The 23,866-nt window shown below is 44.1% G+C and overlaps 1 protein-coding gene across 3 annotated transcripts in view; it reads right to left on the reverse strand.

Annotated features, from left to right (window-relative positions):
* nhsl3 (NHS like 3) overlaps window positions 1–19,407 on the reverse strand; it is a 35,609-nt gene extending 16,202 nt beyond the window's left edge. For 2 of the 3 annotated variants that reach the window (XM_030120103.1, XM_030120102.1), the window contains exons 1-2: window positions 19,269–19,407; window positions 18,423–18,779 (exon numbers count right to left, since the gene is read on the reverse strand). In XM_030120103.1, the coding sequence (XP_029975963.1) occupies window positions 18,423–18,657 (235 nt within the window). In that variant the 5' untranslated portion in view covers window positions 18,658–18,779; window positions 19,269–19,407. Of the gene's footprint in view, window positions 1–8,351; window positions 8,906–18,422; window positions 18,780–19,268 lie in introns of those variants that run through there. The other variant, XM_030120104.1, reaches the window with a different exon arrangement.
* Window positions 19,408–23,866: the final 4,459 nt, after the last annotated feature.

A 23,866-nucleotide genomic window follows, 5' to 3' on the forward strand; every position in this document is an offset into this window, starting at 1 on the left:
GTGGATTTTTTATTTTCTTGTGAAATACTCTCTGTCAATAGGTTTGCACTCTTCCTTCATTCACTGTTTCAGAGAATCCATAATGTTTCTGACATGCTGGATCATTTTGTGATGATTGAACCACACAGTCAGGAGGATTCTCGGTCATGTTGACTTCCTCCTGACAGATCAGCAGAGTGAACCTGACTGCAGAAACGGCTCCAATGCAGCTGATTGTCTCTTTGTTTCCGTCTACCATCGCTCATGAACCTTCAAGACCGCCCCAAATGCCAGAACTATTTCACCAGGGGCAGTAACTCCACAAAAAAAAAAAAAAAATCTTTTCAGAGCTGTTTAAACGGCGACCTTCTCAACCTTTTTCAATTGCTTCAGTGATGCAAAAATGTAAATGTCACAGTCTGGTTTCTCTAATTACCAAAAACTATGTACATCTGACTAACTCCATGTCATTTATATGGTTTCTGCAACACAACTGATGGTAATTATTTCCATTTCTCGATGAAACAGTCATTCTTTGTTATTTTCTGTGCATGGACTACATAGGCCGTTGAAGTTGAAACCACTTGCTCATTCATTAATTAATTCATTTATTCACACACTTGTACCTGTTTGTGACCCGATTGAGACTTTGGATGTTAATTATAATTGTGTTAAATTACATTTCAGCTGATAATTTTAGCAAAATAAAATGCAGAAATGATAAAAAGCTGTATTTAATTTAAGATGCTGGTATCTCTGGTGTTAAAAATAATGTGCTGATGGAAGTGGATGGCAAGTGTTTGCTTCACAGCGAAACGCAAGTTTGATTCCTGAGGGTTTCTCTTCCTGGCGTTTGCATGTTCTACCTTTGCTTGCATGCTTTTAACTTGGGCTCCCTACAAGCCGACAACATGCTCGTTAGGTTAATGACTGTCAGCTGTCTGTGTGTGTGTGTGTGTTTTCCCCCTCTATAGAAGTCGTTGCAACCCGACTAGAAGCAAATCTAAAAAAAAAAACAAGATGGATGGCTGGATTTGCCGCCATATTGTTTTCTTCAAGCTGTGGGATGTGATTGAGGAGCCTATTTCGTTTGACTGTGTGTCACTGGAATCACACCAGACACATTAGGCTCGAACACACACACAGCCCGTCGCCAATAAACTACCACACACACGTAACAAACCTCATAAACGTGTTGGCAGTGAGAGCAAGAGCGCGTATCGGCCACGCAACAATGTGTGAGTGTTTAGAGCGAGCGGCGTGTGCGTGAGCTCGTGCGAGTGACGTATGCCCTCAGAGAACAACGCTCGGTTCTGTGAGCCTTCATCGATGTCCCAGAAACTCACTCTTCCTCTCCTCGCTCTTCCCCAGAGAAATCCCATTATGCACGCCCTGCGAACTAAGCCTCCCTCACGTAAACAAGTCAAAACCCGATCCACTCAGAAAACACTTGTAAATCCGTGTGAGGAGATGATGGCTCGAGTAAACCTGCTGCCAGATATTGAAGTTCGGGAAAAAGACAGAGACTGGCACCAGATCGGCGCCATCTGCTTGAGCGACTCTTAACTTACTGCTTTGTAAATAATCTGTGCAAACAGCGTTCACCTCACAGACGTGTTGAATTTTTCACTGAATCCATTCACAGTTTAACAAACACGTTTTACTCTAAAAGTTGTGTTTTCAGACTTTGCGGCGGCTCCGGTGAGGTCAGGGAGATTTTCATCCTGAGAAAGGAAGTTCACTGCCTGAGGTTACGCTTTAAAGCTCTGCAAACACCAACAAATGCAGCATGAAAGCTTGTAGCTGCACACAACTGATGAAATAAAGTCAAATTCACCAGCAGGTTTGTGTACAGATGATTAAAAAAACAGCAGCTCAAGTGATTCAGAATTCAATATTTATCATAGAAAAATGTGTGAAACTCAAAATTCACCCGCTTTTGGAGAAACGCTGAAAAACAAAGAGCGGCATTGTTGACGTTTCTAAACCTTAAACATGAAATCGATGCCACGTTTGTTTGTAATTTCAGTAATTTGATTTAAATTTCAGTACCAAGAAGACAGAGAAACCTCAGAAATTGTACTTTGTTGAATTCAGCTGGTTTTGTTTGCAGAATATTTCTAAGTTATAACAAACAAAGTAATAAACAGCCCAACTATAAGATAGTGTGAAACAAGAAAAAATAATTGTGTATACATGTAAAGGGATACAAAGAGACAAACATCGATATTTCTGTATCTATATGAGAAGTGTATATTTACATGCATGCACACAAAATCTTGATTCATGATATTAGTATTCTATAAATGGTTAAACTGTACATAAATTCTTCAAATATCTGCACCAGAATAAAACTCTCATTTCCTGGACTTTCATAGCGTCACTCACTGCTGATCGGCTTCATCTCAACCAAATCCTAATTTCAGATTTGATAACATTTCCTTTTACACTCATTAATATGCTTCAGTGATGCTGTCACAAGTTTTAAATAACAGATTCTCCACAGTTATGTCAGATAATGCAGCCAAACATGAAGGACGAGTTTGTTCTTGAGTGAAAAAGGTAAACGTGTCCACAGCTGGAATAATGAGCCCTGAATGGGAAGGTCTCACACACACGGGTCAGCGTGTTCTGTTCGACAGCATGTTCTGACGCTCTAATTTCATTTAGGCTTCAACATAGGGAGACAATTGACGGAGCTCCATTAACAAACACCCAGACATTTTTTAAGCCAGACACAGAGTCACACAGTCATGATTACATGTGGCTGGAACCAGATTACTTCAAGGATACAACAATGAAACAGTTTAGTTTTACGCACTTTACTTCAGAAAAAGAGATTTGATTCATATTTTGCTTCTAAGTTGAAAGCTAAAGCAGCATTGTGCCACATTATCATTTGTTCCATATTATCTTTATAACCCACATTAAATGCAGCATCAATAGTTTGATTTGGCCTGTAACATGTTCACAAAATATTTATTAAATTTGCTTTGCATTGAGAGATCACTTCGCTGTTTTGCTGAAAAGATGCTGCTTCTAATTAAGTCACTTGATGTGCATTTTGTTTGGAAATATGGAAAATAGCGATACAAGGTTACGTGAGATGTGGAGAGTCGGTGAACCCGTCAATCCAACACACCCCATTAAAGGTGCATTAAGGAGTTTTTCAGCTTTAAAAATACTTATTTTCCACCATAAATATGTTACACATTTTTAATGATGTGTACAATGGGCCCTGACATATTCATTACAAGTACCTCTAACAGCGCTAAATTGTCACTTGAAAGTCACAGTGCCGGTCCTGCACCAGAATTTTTTTTGGGAGAATTTGAGAGGAATGACGTAATGCGCGCTCCGGCTGGCCTGATTGAGTTCGGTTTCGTTTTGTCCGCCATTACTCCGCCAGATGCTTAGTGAGCAACGACTGAGCAGGATCTTCCAGAAAGTAAGAAAAGGCCGGCTTCTAGCACTGCCACAGCTCCAGCACAGACTCCACCAGGTAAAAGAAACTTACATTTTACTCGAGCGCTACTAAACGAGCGAGGAAGGAGTTCCCCCCATCCATGCAGTCATGCCACAGGCACGAGTGTTTCACTAAGCTGCATTATGCCCAAGGCCTGCAGGGGCCGCTGTTTCGGATAAAACGTGCAAACTCCTTAAGGCACCTTTAATACTGAAATTGTCACTTCAGCTGCTTGTATTGTACAACTGTTGACACGCTTTAATTTAGCACCGAAGCGTGGTTGTGATGAGGCCAGCGCTGCTCTGTTATCGCCGACACAGCAGGATTTCTTTCTCTACAGCAGCTTGAGTGAAACTGGTAACTTGCATTAATATTTGATTAAAAAAGAAAAAAAACCCAAAACATTATTCTTGGAAAAAATGTTGGAAACTGAATCTCTTGACTGTTTCACAGATGATCTTTTAGCATTCATCTCTTGAAAACCTCCATGGCCAGATCCAATCTCCCTCTGGGGAAACCCCCCCAAAAAACTAGTGGTTTGTAAATCCCGACAGATTGCAAGCAATCCTGACCGTCAGGGATTTTTCTTCAAGTCTTCAGGAAGAGATAACTCTGAGCCTCGAAGCCAAACAAATGAGATATCAGTTCTTTCATTGTTTTGGCCAACTGCCTTTTTAATACTGCTTGCTGAAGGTCAAATATTGCAAACCCGAAAGCCTCCATTCATTTTCTGGAAGAGTTCAGGGCCGAATCTACAAGATTATGAACAAAAACGCTCGCTGAAGACCCATGAAATAACACACACGATCCATGTCAATAATATGGAATTTTAGACGTTTCTTCCAGAAAAAAAAGAGGTAGTAAAAAAAGTAGTGTGATTTTCTACCTCTGAAAAAGTGTGTCTCTGTGTGTTTGTCCTGCCTTCACTCGTCTTAAGCCCCTGAACCCTGCACAGAATACACCACCAACATGGCAGCAAGTCAGTTTCCAGCTGTCCATCCTTGTGTTAACATGATCTCCGTTAGACCATCAAACGCATACAAAGTCCTGCACATAATGCTACTCATGATGTAATTTCTTGTAAGTATTTTCAAACAAATGCAACCTCAAGGTGGAATTTATTGGTGAAGTTATAATTTAACAGGCTTTTCACAGGATCTTAGTGAACCAAAAATCCTCTATTAATGAAGGTGAGGTTCACCCTGGACAGGTAAATCCCCCAGATTAGAGTGGTTCATGGGTGCAGAATTGATTTTAAGTGACATAAATCTGGGCTTATTTACCTGCAGAAGGATCATTTGGTGCAGAGCAGCGACAACAAAACTGATTGTGTCCAGATGGATTTGCTGAAGCCACTTGAAGGATACAGCAGCACTAAAAATAAATAAAGCAAACTCTGCAACAGAAATGTCATTCTGTCTTTTTCTTCATAGGACTGCTGATTATAATTCCAATTGGGGATGAATTGCAGGTTGTTGCATCTTGAATCTACTCAAGTCGACTATTTTTTTTTCTTCCTCCAAGTAGGGTTGGCTCAGAACGAGATGGCTACAGATCAGTCCAGAAGGGACTGTCCAGGCTGGAGATGTCTTCCAGTGGCTAAACATTTCTCGTCCTGCATTTAGAGTCAGACTACAGCCATAATTACACATTGCTAAATATTGCTTTCATTGAGAGCAAGAAGACAAAAGGTTTGACGGCTAAAGTGCACAAGAGGACAAGACGTGAAGGCTTAAGGGAGGAAGAATCTTATTGTGCAACATCGCAGACCTGAGAAAGGAAACACTGACATAATTATTTCTCTCTGTAAAAAACAAAAACAGCTTTTAATAAATCAGAAAACTAAAAGAAAAGGCAGTGATGATGATCCAGCATCTACAGGTATCATGGCATCTTAAACAGAACTGAAGGGAGCAGCGGTGGAAAAACATCAGCAGAGCGAGGAGAAGAGGTGGGGCGAGGCGTAGGAGGAAAAGATAGCAGGAATAAAAAGTCGTCATTCTCTTTATCCAGCTGCACGGTGCCTAAGCTCTCTGCGGGGAGCCCATGACTTTGACAGTGGCACACAGTAAATGGGATCTTCAAAGGAGGGCCAAGAAGAAGAGCGTCTTAGCCCCGCTTACAGAAATCAAAAGGCTTAGGCGAGCCTTAACCACGCAGGATAATGGAATATGCAACATCAAGCCCCGCGCAAGACAGTTGTAATGAAAATGGCAGGAGAATCCGCTGCCAGCCTTGTTCCTGAATTATGCACAGGACTGTACAACATGCTGTATTTTTCCTCTCTTGCTCCCATTATATATTATCCATTCACATTTTGCATTGAAAGACTTTTCAATGTCGAAGGCGAGCAGCCAGTGCTAATATTACTGAGTCCATCTACAAATACCTCTTGAATAAGTTCCTCAGAAACAATCCAAGGTCAGGCAGATTGCTGCAGAAGAGGAGGAACTGCAGAGATACAGAAAGTGGAGCCGGGGGGTGGGGGGGGGTGGGGGGGGGGGTGGGGGGGGTTCCAAAGATTTCAAGGCTATGAGCTGATCTCTCACGTTCACAGTTTTATTAGTTGATCAGGACGTTTGTTCAACGTGTCTCAGCGGAGGCACTCTCCGAGGCAGAGCCTCCAGCGATGAAAGCCGGCCGAGGCTCTCCCTGCACCGAGGATAGCTGACAGAAAGTAATAGGAAACATCTGCAAACCCCCACCAGCTGCGGCTTATCATTTTATAAAACTTCATAAAGGATCTAAAGAGGAAGGGATGATGGAGGGAGTCAGGATGTGTGTGTGTGTGTGTGTGTGTGTGTGTGTGTGTGTGTGTGTGTGTGTGTGTGTGGATACTTGTGGCTCTCACTGCACCACCTGTGGATGCACTGATGTGTGTTTATGGTGAGTTCAAGTCACTGCGATAAACCACACTAAGCTCACACTTATCTCTCTGTTTTTCTACATTAGAAACACAGAATTAAGAATCCAAAGCATTCAGATATTTGATCGCTCACATTTTCCTGCAGGCACGACCTTGGCCTAGAAGAGCAGTTTCTCAGGCACAAGAACAAGCTCTAAAGTGTTATGAGGGACACAGAGCACTGGTTTTTGGGCTTGGACGGCGCCCAGGACCACGGAGATGACACATATCTCAGGAGCAGCATGGATCTAGTCACCGAGTTCATCCTCTGCGTGCGTCTCTGCTCTACCTATGTCAAGGAGCCTGTTCGCTCTGCAGTCGGGTTCCTTTAATCCGTTAGAGATGCTTCACTGCTATATAAATAAAGTGAACACATTTAAAGGTGTATTACATGAAACTGTATGAAATCCTTCACCTTCTCCATGGCTGAAGCTGTCTTAATTTTGGCTCCTGAGCAGCACACATACACACACAATTAAAAAAAAGAAAAAGAAAAACCCACTACAATCATCATAAATGGAAGAATACTGAAAACTTGGGTCTTTGCATGCTGGATGACTGCCCATGCGTAAGGAAATTAGCTGGAATGCAGGAATGCATTCACACCCCGGGTTTCTGAATAAACTCCCCATGAATGAGGCGGCAACAATCACACACCCACCCACACACACACACACACACACACCTCGACCACCGGCAGAGTAAATAAGCGTTGTCTTTTTATGAACACACAGTCATCGTCCACTCTGCGCACATGAATGAAGACATGCACTGCAGACGTTTCTATCACAAACGGTCGATGCATGAATTCAAATTTTTAACACGCTTGGTGGAGAATTTCCACAGGAAACAGCGGATCAAGGCCAAACACAACGATGAAAGTAATAACTTCAAACCTTTTGGTAAAATCCTTGCTTCAGTAGAAGAACCGCTGCCCTTCTCTCAAATGAAAGCTCAGCTGCAATCAAAAACACAGCCGAAGGAAAAATGGAAGCCTGTTCAGATGTGATTAGTCCTGGTCTGGTTGCTGTTGCTGCTTGGTTGTGGCCACTGTGGCTCGTGCTTCATGTCAGCTGTCAGAAGTCTTTGAAATTACGTATTTGATAAAAAAACAAACAAAAAAAAAAAAGCAAAAAACAAAAATGATTTATTCATACAACCAACTCATTCTTTCCATTTGTTCCATTATTTGTTCCTTCAAGTATCCAGAGAGAAACCAAGCATGTAAACTGATTAACACCAGGATGAAAATGTGTGGTTTGCTCCAATTTTTCTGTCTCTTTCAGCTCTGCTTTGGTGAGTGTGGATTAACAACTGAACAAATCGGGATCTCGGAGAGAAAAGCGGAAAGCAAATATGGCAGTGCAAGACAAGAGAGAGGAAAAAAAAATTACAAAAATAGAAAGCAATTGAGTACAAAAGCGATTATGTCAACAGCTCCTTGTGACGACTAAATCTCAGCGGCGGCGTTATCTGAAAATCTGTGCGTCTGCGTGAGTCCTGAACCTGTTTTTCAGGTGTTTTTCTTGCTTTAGGGGCAGTTAACAGAGACAACGATCAGCGTGGGACAGACTTAGCTCAATTTTCCACTGCAGGCATGTGGAAGTCTGGCAGAGTCATTCAACATGGAGCTCAGGATCACACTCACTTAAACACACATAACCTCAAAATCACACATAGTGGAATCAGGGCAGATGGAGGGAAAAAAAGAAAAAAAAAAGGTGGATTGCTTTATTATCGTAAAAGAAGTTGAAAAAAAAAAGAAAAACAGGAGGAGAAACAAAAGGCTTTTGCCGACACACATTAATCTTGTGCAGTAAGCAGGAAGCCTTGAAGCTGACTCAGGTGAACTCAGCATGGGGAATATTGTCTCTCTGCACTTAAACAGCTTGCTGTGGGAACCGAATCAGCCAGAAGTCAACTTCAGTCTAATCCCTTCCAGAAAACACTCACGTTTTAAAAGATCACCTGTCACGAGAAGGAATGGTTTCATCAGCTTACCTGTTTTCAGCCTGTCTGGACGGCCGAACAGCCAGATGCTCTTAGATCTTTCCCGGCTGGGGCTCGAAATCGGGCTGGAGGAGGCGGGTGAAGATGGATCTGACTCTGTCTGGACTTTCTTCTTCTTCTGGATGCTGTTTCCCATCGTGGGGCAGTCCGAAAAGCCCCTACAGAGGATCTGACATCTCGCGGTCCTGTGATATTACATCTGTGCTCCAGCTCTCCAGCCCCTCACCCTTCAGCTGCCACTCCAGGGCAGAGTCAATAAAACACTCCTGAATCCTTATGGTCGGATCATTCCAGCTGAATCAGCCCAGCACACACACACAAACACACACACACACACTGAGGAGAATCTGTGCTAAAGACCTACTGACACCATTCACAGGAGCTCCAGACCAGCTCTGTCTCTCACTCCATCACTAATGCAGATCCAGCAAGGTGAAGAATGCAACGCACACACTCGATCCCGGCTGACACAACGCCAAGCATGTACATCAGCTCCGAGCAGCGGCAACATCCTCCACTGACAAGCCTGAGTAAGTGTGTGTGTGTGTGTGAGAAAACGTATGTGTGACGGTGTGTGTGTGTGTGCGAGTGCCCCTCCCACTCCCTGCCTCTGATCGCGCTGTGCTCCCAAAGCAGAGCAGTCACACAGCTGAGCATGTTTCTGTGTCAGAGAGGAAAGAACACACACACACACAAACACACACACGCACGCAAATCTTAATGATGAAGATAATCAGAGACTATAGCCTCCTCTTGTGTCTAATTGCGCCGTCACTGATTTTCTTCATGTCAAACCATAATGAGCTCAGCTGACAGATTCTTTCAACACGCAGCAGTGATGGAGGAACCGAAAGATTCCTGAGTCTCCCTCACACACAAATGTGCAGAGAAAGCCTCTGATGGTTGAAGAGGGGGCATGACGCTGACGACGTTTGGGTTCATCAGAAAGGAACAAAAACAAACTATAGCATGATAAAGGCGGAGATTTAAAACAGCAAACTGATGCTGAATAATTCAGGTGATCATGACAGGTGCTGCTCGACTGTCTGGCACCTTCTGAAATTCCTCACATCGTGCGCGTGCACACACACACGCGCACACGTTTGGATGTGCACATGCAGCCTCTGGTGCAGATAAAAAGAGCAGGATCTATGCCCGCCAACCGGTCGGACAGATCAAAGCCTGTTCCGAGATGAGAACATTCCAGCCCGGCTTAGAAGAAGTGCAGATGCTCGGGCAGATGCGTGTTACACAAACAGAGATGGTTTCGAATTGTAGACAAATGTTTCCTATGTTAGATCAGCGGCACACTTGTGCTTCCTGTCACTTTGCAGCTGTAATTCCTCCCCTTCCCAGTTCCTCGTGTTGTTTTCTCCCCTGCTGCTCTCAATAAAATCGAACCTATCTGGCAAAAGAGTCCCTGAACGTTGGGATGATTTTGACCCTGGACGCTCCGCGGTGATGATGCCGTGACCTTTTGCCGTCGCCGTGAGACGGTGACAGCACGTCCACAGCTTTTAGATCAATGCCAGCCGTCCAGAACGAGGTCGGGGAGACACATGAGGGAGAGGAGAAGACAGATGACTACAAGACACGCTGCCTGTCGTATTATGGGAAACCGAGATTCCTCGTAGGAGCAAGATGGAGGAAGGGAGAGAGAGAGAGAGAGAGAGAGAGAGAGAGAGAGGATGAGGAGTAAGAAAATGAAACCACTCCATCGTGGTCACCCTGTTCATGTTTCCTCCAACCCCTTCATCCCTCTCGACTGATGCGCTGGTGGGAGATAAAAAGCCTCCAATAAAAAGCAGATTTACCGACTGAGGGTGGGGGAGAAGCACTGTGGACGAGCAGAGCTGCCAGCTAAAGAATTTACAGTGTTTTCTCCAGAAGAAGCATTGATCTGAATCAGAGGCAGATATGAAAGGCTCTCAGTTGTGTGTGTTATCTGCACGAGGGAACGAGGAAGCATGATATCACCCAAGCGCTGCTGCTGCAGTGTAAAACGATCGGCAATAAAAAAAAAAACCAACGCTCAGAGAAGCGTCCTAATGCATCCTCAACAGAACCACACCCAGTACATTTGCGCCGGTGGAGTACTCCGAGCTCGCTATCTCGTCCGTCACACAGCTATGAGAGTGCACTTAGTGTGCGCGTGGGATGCTGTGCAGCCCGCCTTCACCTTACAGCTGCAGTAGCGTGCGGCTGCAGACGTGCCCCAGATACATTTAAATGCAGGCGTGATCAAAGTGTGTGTCATTGTCAGGAGAAATTTGAGGATTTGACAGCTGCTGGGAAGTGAAAGGAGAGCGGATCGAGGCGGAGTGTGTGTGTGTGTGTGCATTTCAGGGAGGAATGCTGTTGTCAGGGAAAGTGGTTGTCAGGGTGACGATCGCCAAGGCCTCAAGAAGGGATTAGGGCATCTACCTTTCGAAATGTTCTTTTTGTTTCTTCTCTTTTTCCAAACTTTGCACTTTTATTAGAGTGTTTGTGAGAGAGGGGGGAGCCGATGGAACATTAGTTCAGAAAAAGTTCCTGATGGGAGAAAACTGCATGACCTTGACAGCACCTGTTGACCTTGGAGTGAGTCTTTATGTGGAGTCATTACTATTAGATCTGCTGCCGTTGGCCCAGCACCCCCCTCTTGTGGCACAGCTCTGCTATCGCCTTTAAAACTCTGGAGATTAGCAGCGGTGACGCAGAGTACTCAACACAGGAATGAAAGGTCTCCGCAAGACGAGTGATGAACGGTGCAACCGCTTCATTGAGAGACCCAGGGAGCAGAGTTTGATGGACTTTCAGCAGCGTCGTCCAATAAGACAGAATCAGGTCACATCTTTCTTTCTTTTAACAACTACGTAAGGGTGAAATGCACATCAGACAGCTCATCGTTTCTGTTTTATAACTCGGTTCATTGTTCAGGTTTGTCTCTTTCACATGTGTGAACACTAGAGAGAGAAACAGCCGAAAGATAAATTACTTCAAGCTGTTTGAATACATTAATTTACTGTAAAATGAAGGAATCCATATGTACATTCAAGAATTGTTTTACCTTGATTTCTTTGACTTGGTTCTATTTTGGGAATTCTTTGTGGCGTGGTTAATTCAGAAAGCAGATCCATTCTTTGTGCTTTCAGTGAACAATTCTTCCATTTGTCTTCATCGTCAAAGTGAGGTTCGCCAGTACCACAGATGTTTAATGTCAAACATATTTACCACTCAGTGGGAGAAAATACCAGCTACAACAGTGTGTTTAACGGCCACCAGATGCAAGTGTTGAGCTACAAGTGTTAACCATTTTCATTTGGCAACGTACTTTTAAACTCATTCGATCAGAAGAAAATGAAGGAGCCAGATTTTGTGAAAAGTAAATACGAGTATATAAGCCTTTGAGAGTTGGTCTGGATGGCCAGTCATACTGTATGTGTGTCACCGCAGCGTAAATCAACACAAACACAAGATAAAGGACCATTTGACAGCGTTTCAAGAGGTGAACTTATAAGATCCCGAGTGTCACTTTCAACAAGACTGACTGAATTCTCAGGCTGCTTTGTCCTCGTCTCGTCTATTCTCTTGGAGGAGAAGAAAAAAAATGGGGGAAGCACGCAGCTGGATCAGGTAAACAGCTCAACAGGTGTATCTGTTACAGCACATTATGTAACAGAAGCCACACACACACACAGACACACACACACACAGACAAAGTGTCTTAAGGGAAAATCAGTTGTATACTCTTGTGTATACATGCTCCCCCTCCCTCCCACTCTGATGTCTTCCAGCTGCTCACCCTCGACATCAAACACACCCCACATCCAGTAAAACAAGCCATTTCTGTACGTCTGGAAAAATGGAAAAATCAGGAGAATCACAAACTAGCAGGGTGACATCTTAACACACACACACGTGTCTTTTTGCTGTTTGCATTAAGTCTCTCAGTGTGATTCTCTGTGGAAATATTGGAGGGAAAAAAAAAAATCTAATTCAAAGTAAATGAAAAGTGGCATCTTGTGACCTCTGTTCCTGACACGCATACATAATCTTTCACACCGGGTTTCTCTGCAGCCACACTTGTTGGCTTAAATTATAGTGAAAACTGTTCAAAATCCATCCCATTCCACAGATATATGAAGCAGTGGCATCTTCGGACTTCAGCTCTCAGCATCCATGCTCTTCTGCTCTGGTTTGATGTGCGTCGCATCCAACGTGACCTGAAGGACGATTGCCGCTCCAGACCAACATCTCCGTTGGATTTCACTGTTGCCTTAGGGTTATGTGTTCCTCACAATGGCGTTGCCGGGGAAACCTTTACCTCGGCGGCGTGTCTTTAGGGTGGCGGTGATGGATGAGGCCCGGAGGCGTCTGCTTACCCAGGTAGAATTACCCCACTCGTCCAAGTGCATGTGTGGGTGACTGTGTGTGTTGAATGATGTTCGTAGGGGGACACGGTGAGGTTGCATTAAACTTTCACGCCGCTCCCTCTCTGCGGCACGCCGTTCTCACTGCCTTTATCCTGTCAAAGTGCATTAAAGTGGCTCTGAGTTGTAGCCTGTAATAGAGCCCGGGCTGTATACAACCTTCTCTGTGAAATGAGATGTTTGCTCTTCAATTACTCTGCCGGGTCTGTAATCTACATTACACTTTGCGAATCTACACACACACACACACACGCACACTGTGTCGTGTGATGTGGCAGCCACACACACACATCGTGCTGTGCAGAAAGACAAGAAAGAAAAAAAAAACAAGCAAAAGAATGGGATCCATTACCAACAGGCCTTTGCTTGTGACAAAGTAAGAAGCGCTGTGATACACGCACACTGACTCGATGAAGACAATGTGAACACACACACACACACACGCACACACACACACACACACACACACACACACACACACACACACACACACACACACACACACACACATAGACGCACATGTGGAATCCCGGGGATTGAGCAAATGACCTCATTGGTCAAACAGCCAGCGGCCAGAGACGGGCCAGAGCCGGACAAAGCAGGTAGTTGCAGACGCTCCAGTGTGTGTGAGTTTGTGAGTGTGTGTGTGTGTGTGTGTGTGTGTGTGTGTGTGTGTAGGTGATGTCATGATTGTCGGCACTGGTTTGGCGCCGCCCTAAGCCCGTCAATATGCTGCTGACACACAAATGCACAGTGAGTCGCTGATACAGGGTAGCACTCGGTCACACACCCTTGCACACAGCCCCGGCAGGCGCACACACACACACACACAAATACACACACACACTTGCTGATTGCACAATAATAAGCAGAGGAGACCAGCACACCCACAGAGATGCTGAATAGAAGGAGTTAAGCAATCCAAGAACCAAATCCAAGACAGTAACCTGCAGTAATGAACACAGGAAAACTCTGAACTGGAGAGAGAGGGAGAGAGAGATGTGTCTTGGTGGGTAAAATTTGTGGGTTGTGTGTGTGTGTGTGTGTGTGTGTTCGCTGAGACGTTGCTCTAATTAAAAAAGCATTGAGAGAGTAGTCCCTAAGAGTCCTCTCGAGGCTGAATGGGCCTTTGTGATTCGCTGTAATCTCTCCTCTGCATCGCATAACTTTAGGCCCAATCTGGCATCCAGGCTGCAGAGCACTTTCACTCACACACACACACACACACACACACACACACACACATTAATGTGCACACACAAACCTCTCTCAGGAATTCAGCACATCAAAGAGTGATTTTTTTTTATATATATAATAATATTTCTCTTTTTTGAAACATCGCCGGCAGTCAGTGTTTGACTGCAGAGGATCTGAGAGGCGCTCATCTCAGCCTGTCGTGATGCAGCCAGTGTGAATCCACCAACAAAAACCGTTACAGCGCAGGGCCGCGTGGAAGGAAAACATCAAGAAACACAATGAAGAAGTGTGCTGCTGACTGCAGCGGATCATCTCAGTGAAATAAAAGCAGTTTCATTCCAGAGAGGGGACTGGGCGGGCCGCGCAGTTACACTTTCAAGGCGACGTCAGACTAATTTCAATCTGTGCGGCCCTGAGAAGAAGCATGTCTTTGTGAATTCCCATGAAAAATACAATCAACGCACAACCTGACCTTGCTTCTTTTTCTGCATCGCTCTGATGAAAAGATGCATTCAGAACAAACCGAAACACAAAGTGAAGCTTGAATCGAGGGCACTAAGAAGCATCTCCATGACGGTTCGCTGGAAGTAATCGCTCTGTTCCAGGTGAGAGATATTTGTGTCATGAAAATAAAACAACAATGTGAGTTTGGGAAGCTGTATTAAGTTTATTACTCCTGATCTAAAACTGCACACTTTTGTCTCTTCCACAGATCTGAATGATCTTGTAGCAACCAACAATGTATTAAAGCCCAAAAATGCAAAACTGCGAGCTATTTCAAGTGTAATAAAACCAATAACGCAATAACTTTCCAGTAATGTAATAAAAAAATCTTTAATTTTCCAAGAATTGCAGCCTCAGATTTGTATGATCACATTCATTGGCAGTAGTTTGTTGCATTTATTGGCAAACTATGATTACAATATTAGCTGAAGTGTTTCATTGTTCTCATGGCCAGCCGTTACGATACTGGCTTTATTCCATTTAAAACAGTCATAATGAATACATGTTGGACAGGTTAGTGGCCATTATTACTTTACTCCAGCCGAACCACGAGTGGAGAGTAGTTTTCCAGTTGGTTATTTCAAAGATTGATGTTTTAGTTTTATTACACAAATTGTAGACATTTTAAGCATTTTTGGTTCATTTTCTTTATAAGTTTAGTTTATCAGTCATCAAAACAAGCATTTGATTATATCAGAATGCTACAACATTTGAGGAGATCAGATTGTTGATGTTGGAGTTTTTTTTTTAAGTATTTGCTCAAAACTTTTTGTTTATATGCCATGACTGTGGAAATGACTAACAATTCGCTTTTAAAAAATACATGTGTATTTTTTATTTTTTTAGCTTACAGAGAACGATGGACAACCCTGCAGATTAATTCGAAATGCTAAAAGTCCTAGATGTTCATGGAAAGATCAACTGTTGTATGAGTGTGGTTTTTTTATATCTGAACATTTTTAGACATTTTATTGTTCTCTTTTAAACCTTCTATATCTGTTTATATATTTATAGCACAGCTTTTATACATTTTATTGCTCTCTTTAAACTTTTCTGCATCTTACAATGTGGCGTGAGAACAGAGGGCACTTACGATTTCACTGTTTTTAACAATAGCAATGACAATAAAGACGATTTTGATTGTGCACAATAAACTTAGACTTTTTTATAAAAACAGATTATCAACAAATCAGTCTTCTATAACTATGTTTGTTGGACTTGTTAGCTGACCGTTGATTTAATCTGTGCAATGAAAACAGTGTTAGAAGAGAAAAAAGCTGTTGAGAAATAGTAATCGGCAGAAAACACGCGGCAGTAAAACTTTCTCTGTAATGTTGAAAACAGTCTGATGCATTCAAATGTTTATAATGTTCATCAATGTAACAATTATATATATGTAAGTTGAAATGAGTTGTGCTGGAGCTTCCTTCGCCCTATGAATCACGTCCTTTTTGAGATTCTGACTCCGTCTCTCGTTGCAGACTCCTTGACTTTTCCTCGTCTTGTCTGAAGTCTTTCACCTGTGCCTGAGCGTGTGATCGTCTTCACCCGGCGACAGCGGGGTTTATATCGTGCGCCTTCTGTTTGTTCGTCTGTGTTTCAGTGTGTGAAGCACTCTGGTGACTCTCTCCGGGTTTTCGGGCTCTTTAGTGTTTGAACCTTCCAGTGTTTCTTCGTGTTTCCCCTGTGCTCTCATGCATCGTATTTTTAGTTTTTCGGATTTTCGGTTTTTGGTATTTCAAAATAAAAATGAGCTTGTGTTAAACCTACAGTGGTGTCTGGCATGTTGAATCCTCTCCTGAGCCAAACCTAACAGAAGCCTTTTTCTTTTTGGGAACCATCTCAAAATGAAATATGTTTTATTCAAAACCTGCCTTTTGCTCTTGATCATTGTCCCAACTGCAATGAGATTTGTAACTCTCTATTCAGTCATTTTTGAAAGGTGTTTTTGTTGTTGTTGTTGTTTCCTTTTTGAAGCTCATCCCAGCTGACTGCTCTTGACACTCAGGGGCAGTTTAGACTGATCGTTTAACCTCAAACACATATTTTGTGGACTGTAAGAGGAGAAGGAAGCTGGAGCATCCATGACATGCAAACTGCACAGAAATGCTCCCAATTACAGTCAAACCAGAAATCACTGTGAGTTCATTACTAAAAACTACACAAATTACACCAACTATTTTGTAAAAAAAAAAAAAAAAAAAAAAAAAAAAAAAATCCAATTCTGCGATAAGTAATTGATTACCCAAAGGTCTGAAATCTGAGCTGCAGCAGGAAAAACTTCCAAAGTACAAAATACCGGCTTCCAGTGATCCAAAGAGGAAATTTTAAAATTTCTTCTTTGATCTATTTCTTATTTAATAAGCTCAATGTTTGCCTTTCTTCCCGTAGTTGTCCACCATGTCAGGTGTATTTACCTGTGTGAACAATGAGTTCCCACACTCACAGACAGGTGAGACAGAAAACACCAGGAGCTCGTGTTTGTGAAATGAAATGATTCCTCTTTGTGGAAGATTGAAAGAAAACTCTAGAGGCTGCAGGTTGGTGTCTTCCAGCTACATTAAAACCAAACAAAAAAAATTTAAGCACAAAATAAAGAGAAAGAAGCATTTACTTGCTTGGAAACACAAGCACGAATGCTGTGAAGGCCAGTGAGAGTGTCGGCAGCTGCCTTCCCTTTCCTCATGACTCTATGTGATGATCTCTGTTCCTCATCATGCATCACAGCGGCCCTCTTTAGACTGAAAATGGAAAAATCCCTGTCACAGAAAGCCGAAGACATATGGTTCCCACGCGCGTTGTTAACATCAGCCTTTGACCACATCCTCTGCTGGGGAATTAGCAGCATTACTACTAGTTAATCTTCGCTTTAGAATGGAGTCACTGTCTGTTACCCATCCAGCTTTGAGGAGCGAACAGAACCACAATGTCAGGCGTAATAAGGGATCTTGGAAGTCCCTGTGAGGCGGAACGAGCCTAAAAAAAACCACAAAGGAGACCAGCTGAAAGACCCAGAATGCGGATTTCCAGGAGTTACTGCAGTAACAGACACGTACAATGACGGGAGAGAAAGGGACGGGGTTAGAGGTGGAACAACAACAGGAAACGGGGACTGAGAGTAATCTCTGTGCTGCCGACCAAGCAAATGCATCGGTAAACAGAAAAAGGGGATTAGACCTCTGTGTCCGTGTGTTTGTGCGAGTCCCTTCTGCAAAAGTTGTGTGTACAGACTGATGTCCCGACGATAACCGAGTCCTTGTATCTTAATCCAAAGGTCAACGTGTTCTTATCGCGGCTGCAGCTCTGTGATCATGACAGACAAAATGTGACCAGATTCCATGTAAAGTCAGTAAACACATCAAATCTCTGACCTGACCTGACCTGAGCTGGAGACATACTGTCTTAAAGACATCATTTAGGCTCTTAGGAGGAGGGTGAAAAAACCTGTTGATCATTACTTGATGACCTTCACGGACAACATCTAAATTATACGAAAACTTTTCAAGCTGTTTCGAGTGACTGTTTTCATTTTTACTGTAATTAATTAGTTGCTACTATTCCACCATGTTCACCAGCAAATTACTGTTTTGCTTTCACTCAGCGTGAGCTAAAGCACACACAGTGCCGTATTTTCTAAAAACAACCAGCTGTTCTGGCTAAAGACGTGGTTTGCATGAGAGTGAGGACATCTGTGGTAAAACCATCAAACTAATGCAACGAGCTGAAAGACAATGAAACACATGAAGCTGGTTGCAGCTTCCATTGGATTGGGGAGGGTCCACAGAGACAAAGAGCACACCCAAGGTCAGTTCAGAGAGACCAGTTCACCTGAGCCAGCAAACCCACACACACACACTCCTGAATCAAGTGGTGAAAACCATGACGCTACGCTCGATACGCTCAGCTGTGGGTCAGGGTTCGGGTGAGTTTCCTCCATCCTCAGACTCACCTTTGGCAGCTTCCTGGTTCTGAAATCCCAGTTTGGCATCTGTCACACCTGCACCATTCCGGTTCTGTCCGTTCCCGACGCTCTTCTTCTTCTTCTTGCCCCCCTTCAGCCAGCTGAAGGCCAGTCCCAGGGAGCCCCCCGGCTTCCTCTGCCCACGCTGAGCCCTTGCCTCTCGGGCCAAGATCTCAGTGATGTCCCTGGGCACCAGGTCGCCTGTCGACCTCCTCCGGGACATCCTGGAGGCTGAGCCCCGGCACCTCCACCCGGACGATGTCTCGCTCTGGCCGTAGATCCCAGGATGTGAAACTCTGAAATCCCCACTCTCTCTTGGTCTCTGCTTTCTCTGTCTGTCACCACCTGGGACAACAGTGGGATCAGCAGGATGAGTCAAAGGGGAAGAATAAAAAATAGGCTGAAAATGAAAGTCAAACGTCGGACAGGGTGGCGTGAGACGAACAACCTCTCTACCAATGTCTGCATTAATGGCATTCCCACCTTGTCCTGCTACAGTTTCCCGTAACTCGTCCGCCTTTTCTATTCTCTAATTTTTGTGCATGTCACGGCCCCCGGGGAGGGGAGCTGGACCTCTGCACGGCTCGTGTACTGTATGTGTGTGTGTGTGTGTGTGCATGTGGGCCATGTGGTTCACATCAGCAGAAAACTGCGTATGGTTGAGCGAGAGAAGAGAAAGGAACTGAATTTAATAAAACAAGCACTGAAACCGCTTGAAGCACACATGTCCTCGCACGAGCGCCGGTCCGAGCCCCGCAGGCCGCCACAACAAGCAGGCAACGCAACATTTCTGCTGTGAAACATGCAGGAAGGACAGAACTGTGTCTGACTTACTCAGCGAGCGGGCCGTCCTCTCCTTTACTCTCCTCTTCTCTCTCAGCCTGAGAACAGCTTTGCAGACGATGTGTGTGTGTCTGTGTGTGTGTGTGTGTGTATGTGTGTTTAGCAGAGTGAATTAAGCTCCATGCTCTCCGAGCAGCCAGTCCCTCCCTCTGTTTGAGAGCCAGCCTCTTCTCCACCCTTTCACTGTGCCGCTCGAGGTCGCCGGCCACGCCATTCCAGCGCTGGGCTGCTTCCCCTCCGCTCTTCAAACAGATGGGATTTTGGCGTTTTAACGTCGGGGTTAGAGAGCACTTTCTCTGAGCTGCACAGGCCGATCATGCGGTGACGTTTCTTCAGTCTTCTGAGCTCAGGTTCAGGTGCAGTCATCTCACTCATCCTCCGGAGGGGAACTCCTGAGTCATTTCACAAAAATGCACGTTGATGCAGTGAAGCCTCAGACACACTGATCCCAGATTCAAGACCTTAAAGCTCAGATATACACAGCTAATAAAGGAAATGTTACGACACAGCTGCCTGGAAAGCACTGGAAACTCCACATGAAGACATTCGACTGGAGCTGATAAGAAGAAGGAAGGTGGAAACCTGATCCCTATTGTGACACACACACACATGCACGCTCACACATATATGTGGCGGACAGGTAAGTCGAGTCTCTAAAGGGCCAGGTAGCTTTAAGTCACGTCAACCTGACCGTGGGAGCTGAGCCACTGAAGTCAGTTTCATGTTGCACACACGGTGGGTTCAAGACAAGCTGACACCACTGTACTTGTGTATGTGTGTGTGTGTGTGTGTGTGTGTGTGTGTGTGGGGGGGGGGGATTCGGGAGGGGGACAATTGTCAAAAGGACGTGTTATTGTGAGACTGGCTCATCTGGTTTGAATGAGGAGGAGGAGAGGAGTGGAGGTAAAGCAGGAGGTTGAGGTGTCTCAGCCTGGAGGGGGCAGGAAGAGGCAGTCCGAGAGCGTCTCATCAAGACTTATCTCTACCCAAGAATGTCGACCCAACACGTTAACCCTGTCAGACATTTAACCGAGATAGGCCAAGATGGATGAACACCAAAAATTCCACTTTTTGAAGAGTATCCTGTAAGCGCACGTGGTAAAACAAAACCTGATTTCATTTCTCGTGTGAGGCCGTGTGAGGATTGACCTTACATAACGTTCTTCCCATTAATGAGCTGTGGGTCGGTCACCGTCTTCATTTAGCTCCTGAGATGAGGCAGTGAAATTACCTGTCTGTTGGGATTCGCGAGTTATTTCTGGCACAGTACGAAAAGATTTCACATTAAAAAAAAGAAACAAGAAGAAGAAGAAGCTTGATCCAACATGTGGTCTTCATATGTGGCTGTCATGGTTGAAGCTGTCAGCGCGACTCAGCAGCTCTCGTCATGTCTCATGAGTAAACACATAAACATCATGGAAAGTTCTGAGCATCAGCCAAGAGAGAATTGATAGCTGCATGCGGAGTGAATTTGGGGAATACGCTGACTATTGTGTCACGCTTGGATCGGGTGACAGATTCCTGTAGCGTCGGCCCTGCTGGCTGGGTTTGACCCCGAGGTGATCCCTGGATGTGTCCATATTTTATTTTAAATGTGTTGTTTGCGTGTAGAAAAGCAACAGGTGGTCAGATCTGTACTGTGTGTGTGTGTGTGTGTGTGTGTGTGTGTGTGTGTGTGTGTGTGTGTGTGTGTGTGTGTACTGGTGTGGTGGGAGGGGTTTTCATGAGTCATAGCTCAGTTCGCTCATGTCTAACACGTTGAAATGTTTCAGCGTTTCCATGGTAATACAACAGAAAACAGCCGCGCTCGGTGTGTCTGCAGAGGGGCTGTGTAGCGCCTGTGCGAATGTGTGTGTGTGTGCAGTAAACGGTACAAAATCATTAACCACCAGAACAGTATGAGTCTCCTGTGGAATGTATCACCAGTCCTCCCTCAAACTCTTTCTCTTTATGTTTCAGTCTGCAGCCTGAATCCCCTGCAAAGGATTCCTCCTGCTACAGAAACATTACTATTAATTCTTTAAGGACATAAACTCACAGACTGCCTTAGTAAGATCACCTGCACAGTGTAACACATGTTGTTCTGCAGTGGATTCCTTCTGTGGACATGCAGTTTCCCAGAAAGGCACTGAGTTTGGGTGCGAAAACTTACATCATTTATCTCGTTTAATCCCATTTTTAACTTCCATCAGTGATACATGAACACCTAAATGTAAGTCTTGAGCTAAAGTGGACATCATTTCTTTGAGGATGCAGGTCTATTGATTCAGTGGAGTATTTCTACTGTCTGGAGCTATTTGGTATTTTAGTAATGCAGGTAAGGGATGTGAATAAAAGTATATTCTGGACGTGTTGCAGTACAAACAATCAAACACACCTTAAACTCACCACTTTGCGTCAATTGCATCTGACTTCAGAAGGAAAGCCTGGAGAAGAACATGCAAACTCCACACGGAGCCCAGCAGGCTGATTCCAGACTCAAACCCAGGACCCTCCTGCGATCAGGAATGAGTGCTAACCACTGCAGCGATGCACAGCCTCTCGTAAAACATTTGCATTTGAAGACATTCACACCGCTTTGTGTGTGCATTCGTGTGTATGTGCCGCAGTTTCTGCATGCATGATGATATTTGTGTGTCTGTACTGTAATGAGATTTGTTGATCCTTGCTCGCTGGGATTTTCATGAGGCCGGCAAAATTCATGCAAATGCAATTAGGTTCATGCATGCGTGTTATATGTTAAATGTGAGTATTATGTTTGGCGTGTGTGTAATTTGATTTCCGCGTTGCAGCGAGGACCTGTAAATGTTCCTGTCTTCACTTCAGCCTCTCAGCTGGCCAGATTTACACAGGCGGTCAACCTGTTCTGTGCCCTGAGTACAGACTCTCAGGCGTTCTGTTCGAGGTCGCTCAAAGGGGGATTTTGCACTCTAACAAATTCACGAAGCACTTACAGATTAGCGCCGTGAAACATTGGTAATTATTGCAAACACACCAATGTCAGAGATTTGAACACACAACATCCAACGCATCATTTTGCTGCAAAAAAGAAGAGAGGCTTACCTCATTATTTTTGATATCCTGATGCTGACAGTGGGGCTGAGAGGAAACTTGATAAAGCCGATGCTCATCAACTTTGCTTGCCTGACACTGACTCAGCATAAGATATTCATGTAAAGCTCCAAAACTGCAGTAAAGTAAAACTGCTCCTGAAGTGTCAACACTGAATTTTGATGTTGCTGCAGCCTTGACTGCTGGTTTAGTTATTGTCTTAAAACTACTGAATAAAACAAAGGATTTGTGCATTAAAGTTTTCTTGGTCCTGAAAGCTGATTTGTCATCTTGTTGTCACTACAGCGGACATGTTTACAAGATTTCTCCAAGTAACAATAAAAATAACGATATCAGCGCTGTCATGATGGGATGTTTGGACACAACGGAGTTAAGAAACATCCAGACGCTTTGCTCAGGGACATTTGTGTGTGTTTGATGCGACTGAACGGAGGCCGAAGGCAGGAAATCCATACTGCCGGTTTGGATAAGCCCGGCTCTCTCAGACCGGCGTTATCACTCCCGACCTGCTTTTGTTCTGTGACAGTCACACTTTTCTTTGCTCCTAAAGCCTCACATCAAACCTCGCTCGCTCTAATGTGAGCACGCTTGATAATCTCGTTGAAATACGAGCGCTCAAAAGCACAAAAACAAGAACAAATGTGCATTCCACAGTCCGTTATTTATAACGATGGTGGGCTGAAAGGATGGGAGGGGTGGAAAGGGAGGTGAGGAGGAAAAAGAAACGAGGACAGAGAGAGAACAGTGGAATGTGATAATAGTTTCAGAGAAGAGCGTGAGGCTCCAGGTTGATGCTTCGCAGTGAAACACACCGAGGGGTTTCCTCTGTGCAACAGAGACAGCTTTGTCTCAGCAGCCTGGGACTGGAATAGCAGCTCTGTGTAGCGAAACGCCGGTTTAAAAAAAAAAGTCAGCATGGAAAGGGCCAGGAATATGTGTATGAAGCAAACTATTTTAAGAGAGAAAAAGTTGAAAAAGAAAAGAAGAGGGAGGTTTAAAACAACATTTCTCTGACTCAAGTGCACTCCGGCTCTCCCTGTCTGGACATGTTACTGCCCATCACTGTCCACACCGCATTCCTCTGACCTGCTTTTTTTTTTACACAGACATACAAAGGCTAAATTATTTGTGGGAACCGCAGGGATTGAGTTCATCTCACTGCCTTCTTCAGGACAAAGACGAAACTGGGAGATGTAGAAATATTGTGGAGTTTTGCTTCTTCAAGGTTGATAATGAGAAACGAGGAAGGAAAAATGCAAAAAATACTGGTTGAAGCTGGTGAAAATGAAGTTGTTAAAAAGTACTGGTTTTCTTTGCCTCTGGGGAAGATTTGTCTCAGAACCAGATGACAGAGACGATCAGGTCATTAGCTTAACAGATGTTTGCAAAACTTTAAATACACCACCCTCTTATTTTGGTTTGGTATCTTGAAAAAAAACGAATTTAACCTGAACATTAACTGCATTTTCTAATAATGTTGCAAAAACTCTAAACCTTGAGGAGCACTAATGCTGATG

Source organism: Salarias fasciatus, chromosome 22 (genome assembly GCF_902148845.1).
Source record: "Salarias fasciatus chromosome 22, fSalaFa1.1, whole genome shotgun sequence".
NCBI lineage: Eukaryota > Metazoa > Chordata > Actinopteri > Blenniiformes > Blenniidae > Salarias > Salarias fasciatus.